The following is a 25042-nucleotide window of genomic DNA, read 5'->3' on the forward strand; positions in this document are numbered from 1 at the left end:
AAGAAGGCATACCTGTTAATTGAAATGCATTCCAGGTGACTACCTCATGAAGCTGGTTGAGAGAATGCCAAGAGTGTGCAAAGCTGTCATCAAGGCAAAGGGTGGCTATTTGAAGAATCTCAAATATAAAATATATTTTGATTGTTTAACACTTTTTTGGTTACTACATGATTCCATATGTGTTATTTCATTTTTGATGTTTGATGTCTTTACTATTATACTACAATGTAAAATATAGTAAAAATAAAGAAAAACCTTTGAATGAGTAGGTGTGTCCAATCTTTTGACTTGTATTGTATTTCAAAAGTTTGTGTCTTTTATAGAGTTATCACGATGTTTTCATTGCTTCAGTAACCTTTATCACATACATTTACAGTATTATATTGCTTTACTGGAGTGGAAAATTAATCTCGGTTCTTACCATGGCATTAATCAACCAATGGTGGTACTCCTCAGAGTAAATAGTTTGAATTATCTGAATTATGTTTCCTGTCCTGTGCAAGCTATTCAGTATAGAGCTGGGAAAACAATTGATTTTACCTCTCAAGAGTTTTATTTCCATTGTACATTGTGAGAGGCACTTGTGTCCGAAAGGCATTATATCAGATAATAGCTTTGCAAAGTGGAGATTTAATCCTCCTCTCATCCCAATGACATTGTATTTGCTTTCAGAGTAGCAAGTTATTACCACAATACTACCAGTGGGCATTAAGAGTACTAAACTTTGAACTAAACTTTGTAACATACTTCAGCACTTTTTGGTTGATACATTTGCCCAAGGCATTCTGCTCCTCCCACAGTTATTTAGTGAGTTGCCATTTTCTATTTGGATGGTGTGATACTAAAGGGCTAGGCTTAATTCTAAGACCACATGTCAACATAGACATACAGTAGACAAGCCAATCAGCTGTGCCCTGGGTGTAGCCCCAGGGAACACAGATAACCTATCAACTCAAAGGGCTGGGTGAATGTCCAATCCCAGAGCATACAGCAGTTTGCCAGTGGCACATCGCTAATTCATGCCAATTGATCCCATTTATTGAATGAACATGGTGCATATCTCTCTATATTACAAGTGGTTACAGATGCACTTGTCATAGGATTAACAAGAGTGCAATATGTGGTTAGAGCAGCAGTATTCTCTCGTGGACAGACTACGTAACATAAATGGTACCATAAGTCTGTTAGGGGCTATGGGATGTTTCGACTAACGAGCATCAGTAGTTTAGGTACTTGGGTTTTTCGTCACTGGTTATTTGGACGTGTCAGGTTTCAGCGAAGATGGTGAGAGTTTCTGTTTACGAGGGTGTAGACTTCGGAAGTCGTGTTAGTACAATTTCTAACACGTCTCCCCCTAGAACATATTCTAGCATCTGACCAAATACAGAAGATTTTAGTTCTGGGTTAACCGAGATTAGAACAACAGTAGCCACACAATGTAGCATAGTGTTTTCAACTCTCTTGTGGGAGATGAAAGTGAGACAAGCATTGAAGCAACAATCTGTTGAGTACAGTGCCTTCAGAATGTATTCACACCCCTTTACTTTTTCTACATTTTGTTGTGTTACAGAGTAGGATTACGATGGATTTCATTGTAATTTTTTTTCAATGATCTTAACAAAATACTCAAATATCAGTGGAAGAAAAATTCTAACATTTAGGAAACGTAAAACACTAATATCTTGATTAGATAAGTATTTAACCCCCTGAGTCAATACATGTTAGAATCATCTTTGGCAGCGATTTACAGCTGTGAGTCTTTCTGGGTAAGTCTCTATGGGCCCGATTCCGACTTAGAAAATTACGCCTTTCTTACACACGGCTTTCCTACGCACATGTCAGTAGTTGGTATTCATGTAATGGGCTTTGCAGGCAAGATTCCCTTGCGCGTGCTGAATAAATGTAATTTGACCGCTGAAAACCTTCCTACTTGCTGGCCAGCAGATTTTCTCATGGAATTTTTATTCAAGCCTGTATCTTTGCATTGACTGGGTGTAAATTTGGAAATATATATATTTTAAAAAAAAACATGTTTTCACTTTGTAATTATGGGTTATTGTGTGTAACCTCCCGAGTGGCGCAGTGGTCTAAGGCACTGCATCGCAGTGCTAGCTGTGCCACTAGAGATCCTGGTTTGAATCCAGGCTCTGTCGTAGCCGGCTGCGACCGGGAGACCCATGGGGCGGCGCACAATTGGCCCAGCGTCGTCCAGGGTAGGGGAGGGAATGGCCGGCAGGGATGTAGCTCAGTTGGTAGAGCATGGTGTTTGCAACGCCAGGGTTGTGGGTTTGATTCCCACGGGGGGCCAGTATGTAAAATATTTAAAAAATAATGTATGCACTCATTAACTGTAAGTCGCTCTGGATAAGAGCGTCAACTAAAATGTAAAATGTAGATGGGTGAAAAAAATATATTGAATCCATTTTGAATTCAGGCTGTAACACAACAAAATGTGAAATAAGTCAAGGGGTATGAATACTTTCTGAAGGCACTGTATAAACGAAAAGTTATTTCTTATTTATTGATTAAAATAAAAATAGCTAAAAATGTCCCACAGCTGCTACACAAAAGTTTAGGAGCATTTGAATCTCACTCATCGTAATTTGCTTCCTCAAGAACTCAAGACACTCAGAAAAGTCTGACCTCATACTCAAGTTACTTCTTAAGAACATTTCAGTAACCAAGGACATTTTTCTCTGAGTCTTTGCCCAACATTTTATGTCACTGGAATGGATAGAGATCTTTATAAGATTTCTGAAATGCATTCTACTAATTAATTTGGAAAAGTAAAACCATGTAAATGAGCTCAAACAGCTTTATGATGGGTTTGAAATTAGGTAATTTATTTTTAAAGTTAATGGCTTTCCTTTTTTCTTTAAAATATTGTCTTTGTGTATTTCACATTTGTGCCAAATATTATTTCAAATAGCAACAAAAAAATATGATTATTAAAATTGTCTCTGACAAATGAATATGGATATTTAGAAGAGTAATTTGTTCTAGTTGTGGAGACAAAAAAGCATTACGGGAAGAAAGGAAACTAACTTCCATCAAACAACTTTTATATTTCGAGAACATGGGACATTAAGGTTCTATCTGCAAAAAGATGATTCTGTGATAATTGGCTTTAAAGTTCCGAACCCTCATACGTTTGAATGGTATCAGCAATTTTGATCTTGAATTCTTTTGAACATAACAACATGAATTGGGGTATTTAGAGTACTATATAGGTAGAGAACATTGAACAGAACAAGGCTATGTCAATAACTCAATTTGGACTAAAATTAAGATAGAACCTTATAGTCCCAAGCTCTCAATTTGTTTAATTTTAGTAAATTTTTCTTTACAAACAGGTCATTGTAAATGCATATGGCCTAGCCCCAGATTCCAATTGTAATTGTGTCTTCTGCTATCACTTTATGTAAAGCCTTATGATATAAAGCCTTATGATATTGAGTTTAGTACTCAATTTGAAAACATTACTAGAATAATTTCAGTTGCACATGTGAGTGATAATATGAAATAGTGATGGGCATTCTGAGTCTTTTCGGTGAGTCGAAACTCTTGGCTCCGTTCACCTTAAAGATACGTTTATTTGGCTCCTAAATGGCTCTTCGTTCAGTAGTGCTTAAAAATGTATGAAAAAATAAATAAAAATATTTTTAACAATCTAATGTGAAGGCTAAAAAGTTGCATACTATTATCTTAGATTGTGAAATATGAATAAAAATAAATAAAAATCATGACAAAATGTAATCAACAGAATTTAGCATTGACCAGAATAAGGCTTTATCCTCACTACCTTGTTACTGCAGATAATCATAGTTTGAAGCTCAAAAAGCAGCAGTAGCAGTATGCAAATCAGGGAGCCAAATGAACGACTCTTTCGATTCGGTTCCTGACGTTCACCAAAAAGAGTCGTTCAGAAAGAGCCGTTTGTTCGCGAACGACCCATCACTAATATGAAATGAACATAGAAAATACTAAGGCTATGTACTGTTAACTTTATTTTGCACATTAAAATGATAATCCTTCTGTTCCCAGGGTGGCCCCAATATAAAAACCATAAGTATTTGTACTTGTAGCATGCGAGTCAATATATTCAAGTAGTATAAGAATATCAAAGATTAAAGTTTCATGAATATATTATATAATATAGTATTTTATATTGCTAATATTTTACGTTTACATTTGTACATAGACCTCACAATGCGAATACTTTTTTTAAATATAATATTTAAAGTTTACTTCTAAGAACATTTGTTGTTGAAAACTTGTTAAAATGAAAATGTTACTGTGTATTTATATGGATTGTTTGGTGACAATTTGTATAACTCAAGCTTGTGTTTTTGGGTGACTTTATATACATTCCGTATCAATTGTGAAATGATTTGTCACATTGTAAGCATATGTAAGGCAACCCTCTACTTTTTCGGGACACTCCATGCTTAGGAATTTAGCGCTTTTTAGCTGAAAATGTGTGCAAATGCTAACATCAACAGTATATTAAACAAGAACAGTAATTGCAACTATTTGTCATGAAGTGTACAGTTTGTGATAACTTTTGTAACAATTTGCAGTAAACATTTGAAATATAATTTTACTGTATCTGTTTTCTATGTATTTTAAATAAATAAACAAAACAAAAAACAGATCATGACCTTATGAATTACTGCTGTCAGACATTTGCTGTGCTGAAAAATGTGTGGGTGTATTTGATTGACTGTGTGGTGGATGCATGAATCACTCAGTAGCCTCCTTTAGGAAATGACTCAGCAGAGCACAAAGTGAGACTGCACTTATGGAAAACGTAATTTGGTGAAAGAATGACGTAACAATGGATAGGTACTGTAGCGACCTTAACCAAACCCTTGGCGAACTCATATAGAGATTCGGACCACTTGGTGTAACGGTTAAGGTGTTGGCTTGATAGTCGCTGGACTCGGATTAAAGTCCAAGTTGGGGCTACCCCCTGAATTCGCTACAGCCCTTCAATTTAACTCTGGACCTAGAAGTCAGTTCAACTGCTTGTTTTCATTCTTCCCCTCTAATCAGCGACTGATTTAGACCTGGGACACCAGGTGGGGCAATTCATTATCAGGTAGAACGGAAAACCAGCAGGTTACGGACCTCGTAGGGTAAGAGTCGAATACACCGGTTCTACAGTATGAAAGAAAAGTGACTTTTTTTGTGTCTGTTTAACAATAATTACTTCAATTCTCCTACAATACATTTCTCCATTATGTAACCCTGCAGAGTGGATATCTCTGCAGCTCTGTCGGTGTGTCCCAATAATATCTTCTTTCTCCTGAAGTGTGCACTCGTTCACTTCCCTTCACTGATTTGAATGAGAAATCTGGTGGAAACTCCCACAACCCATGCCTCCACCAATCCAATACTTTCAGGTTTGTGGGAAGTAGTGTCCGAGTGCACACTTCAGGAAAAAGGAGATGTCATTGGGATGCACCTTATAACGTTATCTAGTGCCACAATGAGTTATGGTATTTATGAAAAGGTCACAGCACCACACATGACTTCTGAGTGGTGGACAGTAAATGTTCAACATATATTCGCTAGTCACAACATATCCGGTTTATGCAACCCATACTCTGTGTGCACTGGATACCGATTTGAGTGTCAGATAACACTTGGCAGCCAGCACTGCACTGATAATAAGCCCATGTACTCAGCAGCTTCACACTCTAAATGACCCATCATACAGGCTAACCAATGTCCTCTAACAATGTATCAGTACAATGTGTAAAGCAATGTACAAAACATTTAAGAGTTGAACAGAGTGTCAGGGACTGAGAACTTGTGTCTGGGGATGTTTACTTTAGAATTTTTGCAGTGTCCCTTCTTCCCACGGTGGCAGATGTCCTCGTTTCAGTGACTGATGGTGTTGTCTGTGTGTGGCAGACAGTGCTGTTGTGTTTCTTTTCTACTCATACTGTACCTTACCTATCTTTTTTTCTGTCTCTATGGAAGTCTGTCTTTCCATCTGTCACCAGATTTGATGGCTTTAATTTCATTGTTACAGCATTTCATTGTTATTTAAAAATTCAATAAACATTTATTTTTTACTACTTTGACACCAAGTTCCAGTAAGGATGAGAATGTCATAACATTCACATGTTCAGCACCTCAGCGTCGGTCTTCAGACAGAACAACACACTGCCAGCTCAAAGGACAGGGAGCTCTGAATGTGTCTCAGATGCTTCCCGCCCCTCTGCTCCCCTCGACTAAAAAAAGAAACCTCATCAAAGTGCGACAAAGCATGTTGCGTATTTAAGTCCACTTTGATCTGGGCGGCTGGGCTGCCATTTCCTTTATCACTTGGTGAATATAAAAGAGCCATCTGGAAGGGCGGTGTCTGAGACAGCCAGGAAATAAATAAAGACCTGTCTGTATAGAGGTACATCAGACACATGCTAGGGATGCAGGGATACACACCTGGACACGGCTAGAGTAGCATAGTAAGAGACACAAACTAGAGCAGGAAATAAGGATCTGGTTACACAATTAACCTTTACTGCAGTGGGCTAAATGAGGGTCACATAGTGATTCTTGGTAGTCTTAAATCTACTTTGAAACAAAAGTATACACCTCACACACATGGTTATGGGCTTTAAAAAAAGAAGACACCTGTACCATGTCAGATATAGAGTTGAAATGTATTCAATTTTGAGTTTGCATCCAATATTACACTTTATATACATCACAGAAGACTGGAATTTAACAAAACTGTTTGACAGATCTTTATTAATTATGAAATTATGAAAAATATTAATAACATTCCACCCATGAGGCCAAAGAGAGCACTTCTGGTCACTGACTGCAGGAAAGGGCTACACACATTCACTTATCAACAAGGAAACTGTTTAGTCTGTGTAAAGAAATACAGTTAGTTTACAATACAATTTCACAATACCTCTACTTTTATGAGCTGGAAAATAGATACTCTGAATCTGAAATGTAATTATGAATTCAACTTTTAAACAAACAGAGGCACAGACAAATCCCTGCACCAACATCTCTAATCTTTCAGTTGGATATGGAACCAATGCTATTCACAACTGTATTGATCTGTTTGTCATTTGTTCGATTTCCTTTTGCCTCTTTCATTTGAGAGAAGGGTGTAATCAGCCTTGAGAAGAGAACATTGCAAGGCACTGCACAATGGAATGATTTCACACTAACAATGCAGAGACTCAGTGCAGAAATCAAAGTGACGTGGCTTCCGAAATGGAATGTCACATCATGTTAAAAACATGCATTTTCTGTTGTTTTTCCCACGTTTTTTCGCTCCACTTGAAATGAGTACCCATCATTGTCGGTTCAGCGGAGAGCTGTTCTGGTGGATAATTCGCCATGTTTGGGGTCTGATGACATTTAGTGCAAACCACACACGAGGGAGAAGATGAAAATTAGAAAAAGACAAATGGATCACATTATAGAGCTAGTTCTGAATGTTATTATGCATATATGCACATTTCTATGCGCTGTATATCTATGATTCACTTGGATCTTTTCGGCACTTCACCTCCGACGTTACCTCCTGCTACCTTAGTGGTGTAGTGGAGGGTAAACGCATGTAAACGCAGCTTACCCACCATTTTTTTTGCTCAACCTTTTGTGGAAAAATGCATTGGAAGTATAGGTAGCACTACTTTTTTCACTGCAACTGGTGAATCAGAGTTTACCCACATATCTTTTTTTGCATATCCTCCAAACTATTACAAACCACTTACTGCCTAGAGGTATGACTTCAGGGTTCAGAAAGTTCAAAATACCTTCCTGTGATGAGTGTGATGGAAAGGAGTCAGGCGCAGGAGGGTAATCACCGAATACAGAGTTTATTCCTTCGTAGACACACAAATTTGCTCAAATAGCGATCAACGAAACAGGCACAGGGGAAACTATCATCCCTGGCAAATACACTGTAACGGATAGCCAATAATACATAGGCACAGGGGGAAATCTACCCTGGCAACAATATGTACGAGTAGCTCCACCGAGCTACACTACTCTCACAAATAACAATCACCCACAAGGACAAGGGGGCAGAGGGAACACTTATACACTGACTAATTAGGGGATAGGAACCAGGTGTGTGTGATTGACAAGACAAGACAATGTGATGATGATTGGGGCGGCAGTGGTTAGTAAGCCGGTGACAACGAACACCGAAACCTGCCCGAACACGGAGGGGAGGCAGCCTCGGCCGAAGTCGTGACACTTCCATTACCCTATTAGAACATGCAGCAGTTTGAGTCGCTCCCGAGTCCAAATGTCGGGCTAAGCCAGTTCCATTAGCTAGAGACTACTCAAGACAAGAATAAACTGTTTACCAGCCTCTCTAAAAGTCGGATGCATCTCACCCCAGGAGTCAGCCATCCTCGACAAATGGGAACAAATAAATGTGTGTTGTTTGTCCTCTCCTATTTTAGGGATGTTTACACAAAGTTTGTAAGAACTTTTGTAAGAAAAATGCATTATCAGAGATATGCAGACAAATGTTTATGGAAATCGTCTTTGAGACTACCCTTTTCTTATTTCTAAGGGGTGAACAAACATCAGATGTACAATATCTGACAAATAATCCAAACAAAATACAGTGCAGTACCAGATGCTCATCAGCCCTAGCCAACAGTACAGGCTTCCCCATTCAAACAGGTTCTGCTCATAATTGTGGCAGTAATCACACATTGCTGTGGCACCACCAACGAAAGGCACCTTGTTACAGGACTCTTGGCCTGTAGGGCGGGCCCTGGCCAGCACGATGACCTGTCACTTTAATTGCAGCGATGTCACTCAGGCCGAGTGCAGAGATTCCTTTTATTGTCCCATGGCCCCCCTGCTCCTAAAGTGGTGTCTGACACGCGCCACAATGTAAGCGTTTCGCCGCACTCTGACAAGACGATAATAAGAATGACTTACCCCCTCCCCTGGACTGGAAGGCATTATGTGTTCGTCCAAGTTTAGAGGGCATAATTGCTGATAATTACAGTGCTTAGAACCAAGCAGCTCCAAAAGGATCTTGCAGTGTGCACAACTATGCCAGAAAACAATAAACAAATGAACAGAAATAGAGAAAATGTTGGATTTTCATTATTCTTTGCTGATATTTGTTTCATATCAAATGTGTGTTTATAGCTACAGTATTACATTTACATTTTAGTCATTTAGCAGACGGGGGTGGGGGGGGGGGGGGAATTGAGGGATTATTTAAGATACTCTTTGAAGAGGTAGGGTTTCAGATGTTTACGGAAAATGCACAGGGACTCTGCTGTCCTAGTTTCATGGGGAAGCTGGTTCCACCATTGGGGTGCCAGAACAGAGAAGAGCTTTGACTGGGCTAAGTGGGAGCTGCCCTCCCGTAGGGGTGGAAGGGCCAAGAGACCACAGGTGGCAGAATGGAATATTCGGGTTGGGGTGTAGGGTTTGAGCATAGCTTGAAAGTAGGGAGGGGCGGTTCCTCTTGCTGCTCAGTAGGCAAGTACCATGGTCTTGTAGTGGAGGTATAAGGAGCGAGGAGAAGGTGGAAAATAGTTTCTTAGGGTTAGAGGCAGAAGCTTGAAATTTAGAGTGATAGAAAGTGGCTTTACCAGTGGACACCGAGGAAGAGACGGTGGAGAGGGTGTGAAAGGATGATAGGTCCTCCGGAAGTTTTTTTCCTCAATTTTCACTCAGCTGCCCGCAGCCCTGTTCTGTAAGCTCACAATGTGTCACTCAGCCTCGTAGCAGAAGGGGAGGGCCGAGATGGCCAGGAGAAAAGGGTACAGTGCGAGTCATGGGATGCGTAAAAGGAGGAAAGTAGGGTCGAAGAGGAAGAATCAGGACACAGGAGGGAGAAGGATTCAGCAGAAGGGAGAGATGATAGGATAGAAGAGGAGAGAGTAGTGGGAGAGAGAGAGCGAAGATTGCGATGGCGCATGACCATCTGGGCAGGGGCTGAGTGGGTGGGGTTGGAGGAGAGAGAGACAGAAAAGTAGTGATCATTAATAGTGACCTGGAGGGGGGTTGCAGTGAGATTAGTAGGTGAACAGCCTCTAGTAAAGATGAGGTCAAGCATATTGCCTGCCTTGTGATTGGGAGAGGTCTGGGAAAGGGTGAGGTCAAAAGAGGCAAGGAGGGGAAAGTAAGAGGTTGAAAGAAATGAATCGAAGGCAGACATTGGGAGGTTGAAGTGGCCCAGTGTGACGAACGGTGAGCCATCGTCAGGAAATGAGCTTATCAAGGTGTCAAGCTCATTGAGGAACTTTCTAAGGGCACCTGGTGGGCGATATATTACAACAATGTTAAGCTTGAGTGGACAAGTGACAGTGACAGCATGGAATTCAAATGAGGAGATGGACAGGTGACTGACGGAGAGAAGGGAAAATCTCCACCTAGGACAAATGAGTAGCCCTGTGCCACCACCGCGACGACCAGATGATCTCGGACTATGAGAGAACACGTAGTCAGATGAAGAGAGTGCAGCTGGAGTAGCAGTGTTCTCTGGGGTGATCCATGTCTCCGTCAGGGCTAAAAAGTCTAGGGACTGAAGGGCAGCATAGGCTGAGATGAACTCTGCGTTCTTGACCACAGATCGGCAGTTCCAAACGTTGCAGAAAAAAAGGAATTCCACATGGGTTGTGCGCGCAGAGTACACTAAATTAGAAGGGTTGCAGCCAAGGGGTGGGGAGCGTGTGTAAAGCCTACAGGGAGAGGAGTGAACAGGTATTAAAAACACACACATATCTGACAAAGCTACAAAGCAGCAAAATTATATAATCTGAAAATAAGTAGGTAAACTATGAACCATGTATTACAGATCAGTGGCTTGAAAGGAAGAAAATGTGCAGTAATTTAACTCAGTAAAGGTGAAATCTGCACACCTAACATGCACTAGCGAGAAGTCTAAAGTAAAATATATCTTTATATTTTGTATGCCTCAGTGCAATGTGAACAGCATAAACAAAAGTAAAAAAATGTAGGTTATGTCAATGTGTAAATCAGAACAAACTACGGACTCCCTTGGTCAGTCTGACTGGACACAGTATTGAAGCTGCTGGACTCTTTCTCATCTCGTTTTGATGAGGATAATATTGTCTCTGGGCAGAGATGTTTTGATCTCTCAGTAAGATTACCAGATAGCTCAATTTCCTTTTGATCCACAACATGGATAAAAACAGTCTAAAGAGGGGTGGTTCCATTAGTCTCCCTGGTAATGAAAGCTACCAAGTAGCAATGTTCTCTGTGGTGACTGCCTTTACTTCACTGAAACCCCTTTTAGCATTTTGATGTAGCTATAGGCCATCAGACTGTTAAATAGCCATCACTAGCACATTAGAGGCTGTTGCTGCCTATTGAAATCACTGGCCACTTTAAGAAATTGAACACTTTACACTGCTACATCAACTCCAATTTAGGGGAAATTGCTGGGAATGAACTCATTGTGCCCTCAGATTGTTAATATTAACGAGGTAGACGCTGGGGGAAATGGAGCGTTTTATCTAAATTTTAAAGCTACAATAGAGATGTGGCACGCTATGACACCTGATGCTGTTCTCTCCAATAGGATGAGAAACAATCCAACAAGTGGCCGTCTATTTCCAATCGGGTGATTTCAATAAATGATTTCATAAAATATAATTCCAAATGCATCCATAGATAAACAATGCTGCTTTGCATACAGTAAATCTATGTTATGTCAAAACAGAGATTAAAATGCAATGTGTAGTGATTAAGCAAAGTTCAGGACCTATTTCTGATTACCTGTCTCTATTTCTATACATTTACAGTTGAAGTCGGAAGTTTACATACACTTAGGTTGGAGTCATTAAAACTTGTTTTTCAACCACTCCATACATTTCTTGTTAACAAACTATAGTTTTGGCAAGTCGGTTAGGACATCTACCTTGTGCATGACACAATTAATTTTTCCAACAATTGTTTACAGACAGATTATTTCACTTAATTATTAATTCACTGTATCACAATTCCAGTGGGTCAGAAGTTTACATACACTAAGTTGACTGTGCCTTTAAATAGCTTGGAAAATTCCAGAAAATGATGTCATGGCTTTAGAAGCTTCTGATAGGCTAATTGACATCATTTGAGTCAATTGGAGGTGTACCTGTGGATGTATTTCAAGGCCTACCTTCAAACTCAGTGCCTCTTTGCTTGACATCATGGGAAAATCAAAAGAAATCAGCCAAGACCTCAGAAAAATAATTGTAGACCTCCACAAGTCTGGTTCATCCTTGGGAGCAATTTCCAAATGCCTGAAGGTACCACGTTCATCTGTACAAACAATAGTACGCAAGTATAAACACCATGGGACCACGCAGCCGTCACACCGCTCAGGAAGGAGAGGCGTTCTGTCTCCTAAAGATGAACGTACTTTGGTGCGAAAAGTGCAAATCAATCCCAGAACAACAGCAAAGGACCTTGTGAAGATGCTGGAGGAAACAGGTACAAAAGTATCTATATCCACAGTAAAACGAGTCCTATATCGACATAACCTGAAAGGCCGCTCAGCAAGGAAGAAGCAACTGCTCCAAAACCGCCATAAAAAAGCCAGACTACGGTTTCCAACTGCACATGGGGACAAATATGGTACTTTTTGGAGAAATGTCCTCTGGTCTGATGAAACAAAAATAGAAATGTTTGGCCATAATGACCATCGTTATGTTTGGAGGAAAAAGGGGGTTGCTTGCAAGCCAAAGAACACCATCCCAACCGTGAAGCATGGGGTGGCAGCATCATGCTGTGGGGGTGCTTTGCTGCAGGAGGGACTGGTGCACTTCACAAAATAGATGGCATGATGAGGAAGGAAAATTATGTGGATATATTGAAGCAACATCTCAAGACATCAGTCAGGAAGTTAAAGCTTGATCGCAAATGTGTCTTCCAAATGGACAATGACCCCAAGCATACTTCCAAAGTTGTGGCAAAATGGATTAAGGACAACAAAGTCAACGTATTGGAGTGGCCATCACAAAGCCGTGACCTCAATCCTATAGAAAAATCTTGGGCAGAACTGAAAAAGCTTAAGGAGGCCTACAAACCTGTCTCAGTTACACCAGCTCTGTCAGGAGGAATGGGCCAAAATTCACCCAACTTATTGTGGGAAGCTTGTGGAAGGCTACCCGAAACGTTTTACCCAAGTTAAGCAATTTAAAGACAATGTTACCAAGTACTAATTGAGTGTATGTAAACTTCTGACCCACTGGGAATGTGATGAAAGAAATAAAAGCTGAAATAAATCATTCTCTCTACTATTATTCTGACATTTCACATTCTTAAAATAAAGTGGTGATCCTAACTGACCTAAGACAGGGAATGTTTACTAGGATTAAATGTCAGGAATTGTGAAAAACTGAGTTTAAATGTATTTGGCTAAGGTGTATATAAACTTCAGACTTCAACTGTACTTAGTGGCAGCACTATTATATAAGTTAACTATTATATATTACTGTATATAAATGGGCAAACGCTACTAATGACACTTCAATAATATAAAGCCCTCTATATTGTGCAAAATATCATTGTTCTGGATGTACTTGATGGTGGACAGCTGTTTGATTGACCAGTGAAACAGGGGTACAGAGGGTGAAAGGTGAACTGATAAATGACATTGGAGCAGTGACAGACACCTGGCAGCTTGCCCTCTTTTCACAGTTATAAGGACCATTGTCAAAAAAAGAGAGAACTGTTGAATACAGTAACATTATTATAAATGTTCCTATTCTAACTTGTTTTATTCGTTGTATTTTTATTTATTTTGGGACTGTGTATCTGTCTACTTCTTTTAGGTTTTTTTATGTGTATCTATTTTGTATGTTGATTGCTCTGTGTTATTGTTGGTTTTGTCTGTCTGGAAAATGTCAAATAAAATGTTTGAAAGAAAGGACCATTATAGGTAAAAGGGTTGATGATGGTTGATGCCAGACTATTATATAAGGCCATCCCATTAAAACCCAACCAGGGTTTTATAGACGGCACTTGGGAATGGCAATGCTCAATGATCAGAGTTTATGACCATCTTATATAACACAGTGTTTTGCACGGTAGTCATGACAACACAAAAGTAACAGAAGCAGGTCTTTCATATCATTGCTGTTATTGCAGTAATTATTTTCATTGTAATAATGTGATATAATTATGTATCTTGACATGTACCTTGGAGGCGGATTTTCCCTGACTGTTTACCTACTTTATTATTATCCCAGGTTTCAGTGCAATATGAATGATCTTGTCTACAAGGGTAGATATACAGTGCCTTCAGAAAGTATTCACACCCCTCTGCTTTTTCCACATTTTGTTGTGTTACAGCCTGAATTTAAAATGGATTAAATTGAGATGTTTTTAGTCACTGGCCTACACACAATACACATAATGTCAAAGTGGGACATTATGTTTTAAGACATTTTTACAAATTAATAAAAAATGAAAAGCTGAAATGTCTTGAGTCAATAAGTATTCAACCCCTTTGTTATGGCAAACCTAAATAAGTTTGGGAGTAACAATTTGCTTAACAAGTCACATAACAAGTTGCATGGACTCACAATTATCTGTAAGATCCCTCAGTCGAGCAGTGAATTTCAAACAAAGATTCAACCACAAAGACCAGGGAGGTTTTCCAATGCCTCGCAAAGAAGGGCACCTATTGGTAGACAGATCAACATAAAAAAAGCAGTTTTTGAATATCCCTTTGAGCATGGTGAAGTTATTCATTACACTTTGGATGGTGTATCAATACACCCAGTCACTACAAAGATATAGCCGTCCTTCCTAACTCAGTTGCCGGAGAGGAAGGAAACCGCTCAGGGATTTCACCATGAGACCAATGGTGACTTTAAAACAGTTACAGAGTTGAATAGCTGTGATATGAGAAAATTTAAGATGGATCAACAACATTGTAGTTACTCCACAATATTAACCTAAATGACAGAGTGAAAAGAAGGAAGACTGTACAGAATAAAAATATTCCAAAACATGCATCCTGTTTGCAACAAGGCACTAAAGGAATACAGCAATTCACTTTTTGTCCTGAATACAAAGTGTTATGTTTGGGGCAAATCCAATACAACACATTACTGAGTACCACTCTGTCAAGGTAGATGTAGGTGGGTGTGGTGGTGGAATCAGGCGCAGGACGCAGAACGTTAGTCCAACAGACTTTAGTAGATGCACACAAAAACAATCACAAATAAATGCCCTGAGGCGAAAACTCCGCACGTAGGCGAAAATAACGGGCGCACTAACAGGTGCGACAAAACACTCCAAACAATATGGAGAAATAGCTCAACCGAGCAAACAGTAGAATAACAGCCTACCGGCACGACAGTAAAACAATAACACACAACACTAGACAAACACAACGAGAACTTATAGGACACTAATTACACTAAACGATAACAGGTGTAACAACAATCAGACAAAAGCAAACGAACATAGAAACATGCAACGGTGGCAGCTAGTATTCCGGAGACGACGAACGCCGAAGCCTGCCCGAGCAAGGAAGAGAGGCAGCCTCGGCCGAAACCGTGACACACTCTCTTTATTTTCAAGCACAGTGATGGCTGCATCATGTTATGGGTATCGTTAAGGACTGGGGAGTTTTTCAGGATAAAAAAGAAATGGAATTGAGCTAAGCACAGGCAAAATCCTAGAGAAAAACCTGGTTCAGTCTGCTTTCCACCAGACACTGGGAGATGAATTCACCTTTCAGCAGGACAATAACCTAAAACACAAGGCCAAATCTAAACTGGAGTTGCTTACCAAGAAGACAGTGAATGTTCACAAGTGGTGGAGTTACAGTTTTCATTTAAGTCTACTTGAAAATCTATGGCAAGACCTGAAAATGAATTTTGAAAATAATAATGGGCAAATGTTGCACAATCCAGGTGTGGAAACCTCTTTAAGACTTACCCAGAAAGACTCAGAGCTGTAATCGCTGCCAAAGGTGCATCTACAAAGTATTGACTTAGGGGTGTGAATACTTATGTAAATGAGCTATTTCTGTATTTAATTTTCAAAAACATTCTAAAAACATGTTTTCTCTTTGTCATTATGGGGTATTGTGTGTGAGATTTTTTAAATATTTAATCCATTTTAAATTCAGGCTGTAACAAAATGTGGAATAAGTCAAGGTGTATGAAACTTTCTGAAGGCACTGTATATATAATATTCAGACTGGCTGATACAGGCTCATCAGTAGGAAAGACAGACACATTGCTGTTATCTGCTGAGAGATTTCCCCTGGATTGCAGCTCATCTAGAACACACAGTATTGATTTCCTATTAACACTACTCTCATATCTGTGGAAAGAGGCTGCTTGGCCTGATGATAAGGTGGTGGTGAAAGGTAGTGGTTAAGGAGGAGGACCGAAGTCAAGGATTAAAGAATTAACCTGTTATTAACTTCTTATTTGACCTTTATTCATTATATTATCTTGTTTTTGGACAGTAATTGCTTCAATCTTGTATTTGTATGGTTATAACTATTTAAAAAATATAGCTTCTGCCCCCACTCAGTTATAGCTAATACTGGTATTGGTGTCAACAGATCTTTGAAATAAGCTTTGACAAAGATTTGATTGTTCTTTTTGTATTTCTCAATTTACATTTGACTGAATTTGAATATATATGTATATATATATATCATCCAGTGGATGAAAGCAACAGGAAAAAACAGAACAGAGGGGGCCTATGGAGCTGTCAGTGTCAACCATGGCTGTTGAAACCCTTTTCTTCCACCAGCTATCACAATCACAGGGAGGAAAGATGAAAGGTTGTGACGCTTGTTGTTTGAGCATCATACAAAGGGGACTAAGGCTGAGGCAAATGTATTGATATAAGTGGCCCAAAATAGACGTTTTACCCCGCGGACAAGAGCTCACTGAAATCAACTTTCATTACACTTCCCACCGCATTGATTTGCTTTGACACGCACATCCAGTCCCATGAAAAACATGTTAATTCATGTTTACTCCAGCGATGGGGATTCTGAACTACACGTCTTCAGAATGAGAGCTGCTCAGATCTCAGCAGGGTGCCACGTATGGGCATTTGGAGACAGCAACAGAAACTGGCAGAACATTTTATAGTTGATTATGCACTGAACGCGGTTGTTATTAATTATGATATTCTCCTGAGTTGTGTACATGCGGATCGGGGGTCTGGGATCAAATGGCATCCTGTGGTTAACAGGGCCTCCATTCGAGAACCCAAACTAATTACCAGAAACAATTAAGAACATTTTAAATAGAAAAAACTAATATCTTCCTCAAATGTATCAAGCTAGCTGCAGTATAGGTCATAATGTGCGACTCCAAAGACATGATTCAACGCTTGTTCGCTCTGAACAGTGTTTTGGCCGTGACGTACACATGCTTCTCTCTGGAGACCTCATCAGCCAAGGGAAAGACACAACGCCACCTGGCTGGTATTCTGTGTATCCGTGTGCCTGAGCTATCCTGTTCCCCTGTCTCACAGTCACTGCTTCACTAAAGCCTGTCTGAGAATGTGTCTGAGAATAGTAATTAAGGGAAGTGGTAGGCCTCTTCTCTTTCTGTCATTTAAAATGGAAACCTGAGCCTTCACGGCCATCACTATGGTATAACCAGCAAAACAAGCACAGTTTGGTGGTACACTCCTGCCACCGGCTCTGAGTCCCAGCAAGTGATAATAACAGGATGGAGCTGGGATCAGAGCGCTCCACTTGTTGGGTTGATTTACATGCCGTGCGGAGAAGGCGGCGTAAATCACGGGAGAGACAGAGCGAGGACACGGTGGGAGGACATGAGCGTGACTCTTAATGCAGCTGCCCATCGAGTCACAGAGAATTACAGCCCACCTCCCGGCAGCTCACTTATCCACAAACGTCCGCAGCAACAGGTGTGCCGGGAAAATGTCTAAGCATCACGAAAACACCACAAGCATGCAGAAAAACAAAAGATTCCAATGTATCCACACACTACCTACTGGGCTTAGCTAACAATGAGTAGTCAACGGATAGCAATTATTCCCTAAAGGAAAAATAATATGCCTAAACTATTTCTAAATGCCACTTTAGCATGACACATAACAGCCACAAGCCGTACCCTGCATACCACAAGATATAGATATTTTTAAAATAATTTATACAACTGGTTGCTATTCCTGAGCAAATCCCCTTGAGTCCTCTTCACCCCAGTGTTCTAACCGCTTCCCTACATAGGGGTCCATTCATTGACGAGGCAGCCAGGTCAGTGGGCTGTGTTAGCCCTGACTTGTTCCATTAACCCCTGCGCTAGGCTAGCAGACAGCTGATTTCAGACAGCCAGTATTATAGTGGAGCTGTATTTTCTATGAATGAGCTTCCAGACTCCCACTCCTCTTAAGCGATGAGTCATCCATTGGCCCTGTGTCCTACAGTATGTCAGTGGGCTCAGCTGTTAGGTAATGGAATTTGTTTATATTTAGCGTACCCCCACATGCCAGGGCACACACACACACACAAACCAGAGGAGCTATAGGAGGACGGGCTCATTGTAATGGCTGGAATGGAATCAATGGAATGGTACCAAACACGGAAACATGGAAACAATGTGTTTGACTCTGTTCCATTGATTCCATTCCAGACATTATAATGAGCCCATCCTCCTATAGCTCCTCCCACCAGCCTCCTCTGCTACAAACACATACATATCTATGAAAGTAGAAACAATGTAATAATGCAACAATCCCAGCAATGCAACAAAACAAAGTGCAGTACATCCTCTGAGGTTTTAGGGCTCTGCCTTAATGAATGAGCTTAACCAAAAAATGCTCTATTCAGAATCTCTGGCACAGAATGTACTGTGCATCTGTTTATTTTGCCACTTAAGTGCCCCTCATTTGTGCACTTAAATTGAGACTCATGGAGAACTAAGTACTGTATTAAAGCAGTTAGAGATTTCACATAAAGTTCACAGGGAATATCCATCATAGATTGGGTACACACACGAGATCTCCCCTATCATCATGCACATTATAAACCCTCACTGTTTGCTTGATTGAATGATAGCAGTCCATTATTTTCACCATCTGCAATACAAAGCCCGCTAACACTCCACTTGAATGTCCTCTTAAAGGCCTATGATGAGGTGGGGAAGTGGTCCTAATGGTATGCATGCTGGAGGAGTGACACAGGCTCTTTAAATGGCCAGCGGGATCAGAGCCTGTAAACTCAGTGGAGACTGGGGAGGTGTCGAGATGAATGTCCCTGTCGGAGGGGCTAAATCTTCTTCATACCACTGGCTAGTAGCAGGTCCCACCTCAATTTGGAGCTGGGTAGAGATAAGTCCTAATGGCACTGTCTCCTGGGCAGACTAATTTATCCACAGGCTAGAGAGAAGCAGCTCTGATATTTTCCCTCTGGCACATGTTGTTTGTGTCACTGCACCATCTCTGTCTGTGTGTGTATAATGTACCATCGTGTATGTGTGTGTGTGTGTATGTGTGCGATTGGATTACAAGGCACTAGATACAGAAAGTATCCACCTATCCTATATTTCGTGTTACTACAATAAACCTTACATCCAGATAACAACCCAACCCCATATATCTACCTCCCAAGTCTCCTAATTAGTCACAATAATCTAGCAAATACAATTAGCCAGATAAGATTGTTACATCAGTGCCTCCCTGTGGTTCTCCTAATAGCAACTAGTGGGCTCAAATCAAGCCTTTATTGAGGATTTCTAATCTAAGCAACCTAATGATTACTTCAAATACAGGTTATTTGATTTGGGTTCAACTCGAGAAAATGTGTGTCTCTCTAAATCCACTGTAAAGAGTGGCTCCATAATGGATTCAGCCCACCGTTCAGTGGTTGTTGGGTCTCCATAGAGATCAAAAGACAGACTTATAAATGGCAAATGATAGAGGGCATAGCTCAGACACATACTGTGATCACAAGATGTTTGAAGTTTCTCTCCTTCACCTGCGTTTCAACCTCTGTCCATTTTGAATCAATGAGGCTACTTACTCTTACAATTACTATAGGCCCGCCTCTGTGTCCTTTTGTCTACCAGGGATAGTATGTATCACATTCCCCTTGAAATAACGGTTGAGTCACAGATGCAATAACACATAGGCTGTGTGACTGGCACAGCACGTAATACTTTGTGACTGAAATACGGTGGGTAACCCTGACGATCTCAGACGCTTTCCTCACTTTACCTTTTTCACCAGAGGACACAAACAGACATTGGCCTCTTCTATTGCACTTAGTGGTTGTTATTCACACTTAGCTTGACAGAAACATCGGTATAGATTGCAATGTTCTGTGTTATCCTAAGTTGTTTAACCAACGAAAAGTTGCAATTTGCAAACAAAACGCTTCATCAGATTTTAGCGCTAGCTCCCAAACCTCAGGAGCAGATTCTTAGTGTTATTTCTCTCTCAGTAATTACTCACAGGCTATCTAATCTTAACTCAATTTAACCAATTAAAGGCCTCTTTCCATTACTGACAATGATAATAATTTAAAGGCAGCATGCAAAACCTGCAACACAAAACGAGATAGCCCTGCCTTATAGCAAGGACGGTGTGTTGTATATGTGTGTGTGGTGTTGTGTGTGTGTGTGTGTGAGAGAGTGACAGCTGTCTGTCACTGTCGTATGGCCTCCATTGGGCAATAATGAGCAGACGACCCCCCCCCCCCCCGCCCCCCGACACTACAGCTGCTGTAGCCCCTCACACACACTCGCGCACACACACACACACACACACACGCACATACAGATCTAGCCTCTAATCACAGAAACAGGGTCACGTTTCAAGAGTGCATCCCAACACACTAACAGGAACATTTTAGGATTTGAAATGCTAATTGATGCAGAATAGCTCTGGTTATAGCTATATTGTTTTGAAGCTGCTCTTGAACAAGCATGCAAACTTTTGATTGGGAACCATTTGTCATTCTGTCAGTTGATGTGAGAATAATTCCTGAGTTAGTGTATAAGACAGTACATTTCATTTCTCATTATCCATAGTGGGCGAAGATAAATTACTATAGTGTACACATAATTAGCAGTTACAGCTTGTCAGTTGAACACAAATACTATATATATGCATAATGCTTTAACCTGAACAAAGCACCTATAAATCATCATAAAACATAACAAAATTCGGCGACAAGGGATTTTCATTCCATGAATTCAATGCTCACACACATCCCCACATGGACCTGCTTGCTGATGCAGAGACTAACTCAAACTGAATCTAGTAAGTAGATCAACTCCCTCTGAACTGATGCTGTTTGAGCTGTAGTCAGTCGAGACGTTTCTACACTTCCATCAATATCAACTTCTAGCCCTTTCAGCCGAGTGGGGGGGGGCCTGATTGCAGATTTGGCCTAACGCATAGTCTCTATGGAAACCTGTTGGCATGTAGCAACGCCTGGAAGGCTTTACTTGGTTCTCACGGTTACAAGCTGCTCTCTGAAATAGTGAGGCCAGCCTAAATGACAATCAAAACCGCACTGCAGAAATATTGTCCCCTATTGCATTCCCTGTTATTATGACACAGCTTTTTTCATTTCAATTCATTGATTTGTTGTTGCCAAGTGACAATTTGATTGTTTTTCAGAATAGTTCAGAAGTATTACCAGTAGAAGCAGGTAATTGTGAAGCACAGAGAAAAGGGTTCACAAAGGTAGAGGAAAATGGGAGGGGAGGAAACCTCTTATGGATGAGGTATGCACAGTACTTATTATGTCAATGAGTGCCAAGTTATGCATTCTATAGGCTGTGTAAAGAAAAGGTATATTCACACGTTCAACTGTAAACTGGTCACTTAGCGCCCTCTAGTGATTGTCCAGACTACTGTCTCCAGGATGTACAATACAGCCACCACATGATGCAACTCCAGCTAAATAACTTCTCAGTAATGCAAGTACAGCTGATAATAATATGTTTGTTAATACTGTTTAGCACTAAAATTGGTTGAGTAAATTATACCGCCTCATATAATGGATTGATATGTATTATCTACAGTACATCATTGCCATTGAGTACCATAGATACCTCCATTCTATCTCCTGTTGATTGAAGGTGGATGGCCCCTGAGATGCCTGACTATAAACACCCATCAATGGAATGCCATCTATCACCCAGAGGGTCAGTTAAGATGGTGTGCTTCATCGAAATAGAATTCTGGATTATGGGTACACCCAATATGGCCGCCAGTCCACCCAACAGCCACCCATTGACTTGAATTGGGATACCCCTTATAGGAATTTGATATATTTCTATGGTGGGCTCCTTTAACCCATAGTTAACTCCTTCTGGCCAAGACTATGTAGGTCAATACAACTGCATCCCCCATCCTCAGCATGGCAGAGACTCAATTAGCTCTTTATGGTTCCATCTGTGTCACACCTGTCTGGCACGAGCCACGTTTCAACCCTCAGAAATGGACCAAGACAAACAAATAAACATTCATGATGTGCATGTTAATGTAAAAAAAAAACATTTTGCAATGTAGTACACTATCCTTTGGCAAGATGTCTTGCATATGACTGTTTCAGTAACCCTCACAGTAGAAAGAGAGGAATTTAACTAACAGCTACAAAGCATGCTTAGGTAGAATAAAGACCAGAACGGCACCAAACATTCACACATTTTATTAGAATCAATCAAAACTGATCTGTGAATACGATATCAGTAATCATATACCTCGTGAAACATAGTCAACAAAGGAAGTTACAGTCTGTGCAAAACCTGTAAATACATTATGTAGGCTGATCAGTTACAGACCTGCTTAGCTAACTTTATACTGTAGACCCCCCCCCCCCCAAATAAACAAAGAAAAAAACAAGCAGGCCTATACCCAATCCTCAGTAAATATGATAAAGCAGAAGCAGGTGGTTGTACCTAAAACGGTCCAAAGACAGCTAGACTAATCTGATAATGTTGGGGTCGTTGCTGTGTGACTAACGTAACTTCTTCGCCCCGCGGGTTGCCTTGGCCACCTTGGAGCCCCTCTGGTGGTCGCTGACGCGGTTCCGCAGCACGTTCACGTCGTACTTCTGCCTCTTCAGCTTCTCGGCCAGGTCAAACTTCTCAGCGTGCAGCTGGCGCAGCCACTGCCAGAGCTCACGGGACTTCTCCGCCAGCCTCTCCTGGTTGAGGTGGTCGATGTTGAGGGGCTTGCGGCGTTCCAACAGAGCCTTGGTTTTCTTCTCGCGCCCCGTCAGCTTCTTGCACTTCTTCACGTCCCCCTTCTGTATGTAGCCGCCGAACGCCTTGTTGGAGAAGACCTTCTTCTTCCTGGCATCCTCCTCGGCGCGGAGCTTGGCCTCCTCTTCCCGGCGGGTCCGCTCCTCAGCAAGACGGGCCTGGCGCTCAATGTTCTGCTCGGTGCGCACACGCTGCTGCTCGGCACGGTCGGCACGGCGGCACTCGATGCGGTTGCGGAGGGCCACAAGCTCCTCCTCCTCTTTCTGGCGGCTGGAGAAGTGCATCTCGATCAGGCTCTGCAGGTCATTGAAGTCCTTCTCCAGCCTCTTGCGGTGGAGGTCATCAAAGTCTACCTTCTCGCCGTCGGGCAGCTTGGGAGGAGCGATGTTGGTAATGTACTTGGTCCGTGGCTTGTTCTCCCCCTCGCTCCCCTCCACGTGTTCCCTCTCCTCCTCATCCTCCTCGTCCTCCTCCTGCTCTTCTTCAGCCTCCTCTTCCACCTCAGGTGCCTCCTCTACTTCCTCCTCCTCGTTCACCTCCTCCTCCTCCTCCTCCTGCTCGTATTCCTCCACAATATCCTCTGTGTCAGACATGATGTTAAGCCTGCCTCTGACGTCAAGGAAGAAAGAACTGCGGAGAGACACACACAGAGACCAGCTGGTATCCCAACAGTCAAGAGGCAAAGTGAAGTGAACTTTCTGGCGCGGCTGCTTGGGCTCTTTAAAAGGTTTACCCTGATCATGTGACCAAACCCCATTGTCTAGCAGAGATGTTCAGACAGATGGAATGGAGTCTATTTTCTCCTTCAACAAGTCTGCCCCCTCCCCTGAACCCCGACCCCAGACTCTCCCCATCATTCCTTTCTAAGTGCCCTATTTCAGACGCACAACAGATGCACTCAGATGCCACTCAAACCTGTGCTCTCCTTCAAGCCCAAAATCAAATGTATGCCTCATGCTCACAGCATGATTGTTGGAGGCATCAAGTGAAGTTCTTACTCATATACTATGGGGTTATTTATACACTTGGTCATCAAGATGGAGAAAAAGTACATGGTAAATACACCCATAAAAAAAAGTCACAGTGATCAAATAATCTAAGAGATTAAGTGTCCTAATTTGAGTTTAGAAGAGTGAAGAATAATATTTTAAATGGTGGAATGGTCACTATCAATAAATATATAATGGTCACTATATAAATAAATATATAATGAATGGTCACTATATCAATAAATATATAATGGTCACTATATCAATAAATATCTCATGAATAGTCACTATATAAATAAATATATAATGAATGGTCACTATATCAATAAATATATAATGAATGGTCACTATATCAATAAATATATAATGAATGGTCACTATATCAATAAACATAATGAATGGTCACTATATCAATAAATATATAATGAATGGTCACTATATCAATAAACATAATGAATGGTCACAATATCAATAAATATATAATGAATAGTCACTATATCTATAAATATACAGTGTCAGTCAAAAGTTTGGACACACCTACTCATTCAAGGGTTTTACATTTACATTTCAGTCATTTAGCAGATGCTCTTATCCAGAGCGACTTACAGTTAGTGAGTGCATACATTATTATTATTATTATTTATTTATTTTCATACTGGCCCCCCGTGGGAATCGAACTTGAGGTCGGGGGGTTGTGGAGGCCTCATCTGATGCAGCACTCCATCACTCTCCTTCTTGGTCAAATAGCCCTTACACAGCCTGGAGGTATGTTGGGTCATTGTCCTGTTGTAAAAACAAATGATAGTGCCACTAAGCGCAAACCAGATGGGATGGCGTATCGCTGCAGAATGCTGT

The 25042-nt window shown here is 40.9% G+C and overlaps 1 protein-coding gene across 1 annotated transcript; it reads right to left on the reverse strand.

The window, feature by feature from the left end:
* Positions 1–22951: 22951 nt before the first annotated feature.
* Positions 22952–23791, reverse strand: tnnt2c (troponin T2c, cardiac; the record flags this gene model as incomplete). The annotated part of the gene is made up of 1 exon (XM_084175984.1): positions 22952–23791. One exon carries the CDS (start codon positions 23789–23791, stop codon positions 22952–22954), a length of 840 nt encoding a protein of 279 aa, XP_084032110.1.
* Between the last annotated feature and the right edge of the window lie 1251 nt (positions 23792–25042).

This window comes from Coregonus lavaretus, assembly GCF_964263955.1.
Source record: "Coregonus lavaretus genome assembly, chromosome: 13".
Classification (NCBI taxonomy): Eukaryota; Metazoa; Chordata; class Actinopteri; order Salmoniformes; family Salmonidae; genus Coregonus; species Coregonus lavaretus.